Below are 1330 nucleotides of genomic sequence, written 5' to 3'. Positions count from 1 at the left end.
CCCCCCCCCCCCCCCCCCCCCACGCCGCGCTGGGGTACTTACGGTCGACGTCGCTGGTCTCCTGCTCGCTCGCGTCTTTGCTCTTGTAGAACGGAAACTTTCGGGAAAAGAGGTTCTTTTTACGCTTGTCATTGAGAGACTGTTGATGAGGAAGAAGAGGAAGAGGAGGAAGAGGAGGAGGGGTGATGGAATAAAAAAAGAGAGGGGGAGATGGGGGGGGATGTCTGATGTCGGTTTGGACAAGATGAGATGCTTTGTGTCTGAGACTGACGCTAACGGGCAAATTAAAATAAAACAGGAGCTGAGTTTCCATCCACGCGTTAAACTATGTGAAGTTCAGTAAAACCTGGTTATGATCTGGTGGAAGTTCCATCCATCGGCTTTACAGACGATAAACCCCGGTGATGACGTCACCGCTGTTTTAGGGTCAGACTGGTATATCGGATTAATTTGAAACATTTGAAGGTGTTTCTAGACAAAATGGCTGCCGTCTCCATCACATGATCACTATAGGACGGTTTGTAATAGAGCTCATGTTCCAGCTGATAGGACATATCGAGCTATAATAAGGAAACAACAACCTATCAACACATCGCTATGACGATGCAGATGCAACTTGTCTTTTATTGCCCCCCCCTCCCCGGCACCGCTGCGAGACTCTGTTTTTGAGACATGTCTCTCTGTCTGAGCATCTCCGATTGTCTCCCAGGATGTCCCCCCGGCTCACCCTAACCTTTGTCGGCCATTTCCTTCACGAGTTCCTGGTAAATTAAATCCAGGAAGTCTCTCGTCTCCTCGTCCGTCCACGTCCATCTGTCTTAGTCCCCACCCCCCCCACCCCCATGTGTGAGACAGAGAGGACACACTGGGGGACATAAACTACAACTTCTTCTTGGTTTTGTGGCGGGTCGCAACCATAAAACAACCTAAAACTTAATCGCAGTAAGGTTTCCATCAGCGTTTATCACACAGGAGAATATCAAGAGAAAATCAGATGAGACCTTTTCCTTTGAGTCGAGTTCAACTGTTTCCAGAAGACATTTCTCATTCGATATCTCTTAATTCAGATAGAAACGTGTGGATGGAAACAGAGCTCTGACACTAAAAGTAGAAATCAAAGCCTAAGAAAAGTAAAACATCAAAGTCTCTGAAACATGACTAATGAGCTAAGATGAAGGAGTCGGATCTCTGTCTCTGCTTAGCAACAGAACTGTGCTTTCAGTTTGGTTTAATTAGTACTGGCCTAATGTTCATGGAACTGAACATGCAGACAACATGCAGAGAGAGAGAGAGAGAGGGAGAGAGGGAGAGAAAGAGGGAGGGAGAGAGA

At 47.1% G+C, this 1330-nt stretch overlaps 1 protein-coding gene across 1 annotated transcript in view; it reads right to left on the bottom strand.

Moving 5' to 3' along the window:
* The window catches only part of LOC117953942 (disks large homolog 1-like), a 3777-nt gene extending 3328 nt beyond the window's left edge, over positions 1 to 449 (bottom strand). Inside the window, exon 1 of the mRNA XM_034887360.1 lies at positions 43 to 449. Within this exon, the coding sequence (XP_034743251.1) occupies positions 43 to 313 (271 nt within the window). The 5' untranslated portion in view covers positions 314 to 449. The remainder of the gene's footprint in view (positions 1 to 42) is intronic.
* Between the last annotated feature and the right edge of the window lie 881 nt (positions 450 to 1330).

This window comes from Etheostoma cragini, chromosome 12, assembly GCF_013103735.1.
Source record: "Etheostoma cragini isolate CJK2018 chromosome 12, CSU_Ecrag_1.0, whole genome shotgun sequence".
Lineage (NCBI taxonomy): Eukaryota > Metazoa > Chordata > Actinopteri > Perciformes > Percidae > Etheostoma > Etheostoma cragini.
This window is presented reverse-complemented; position numbering and strand designations above follow the sequence as displayed.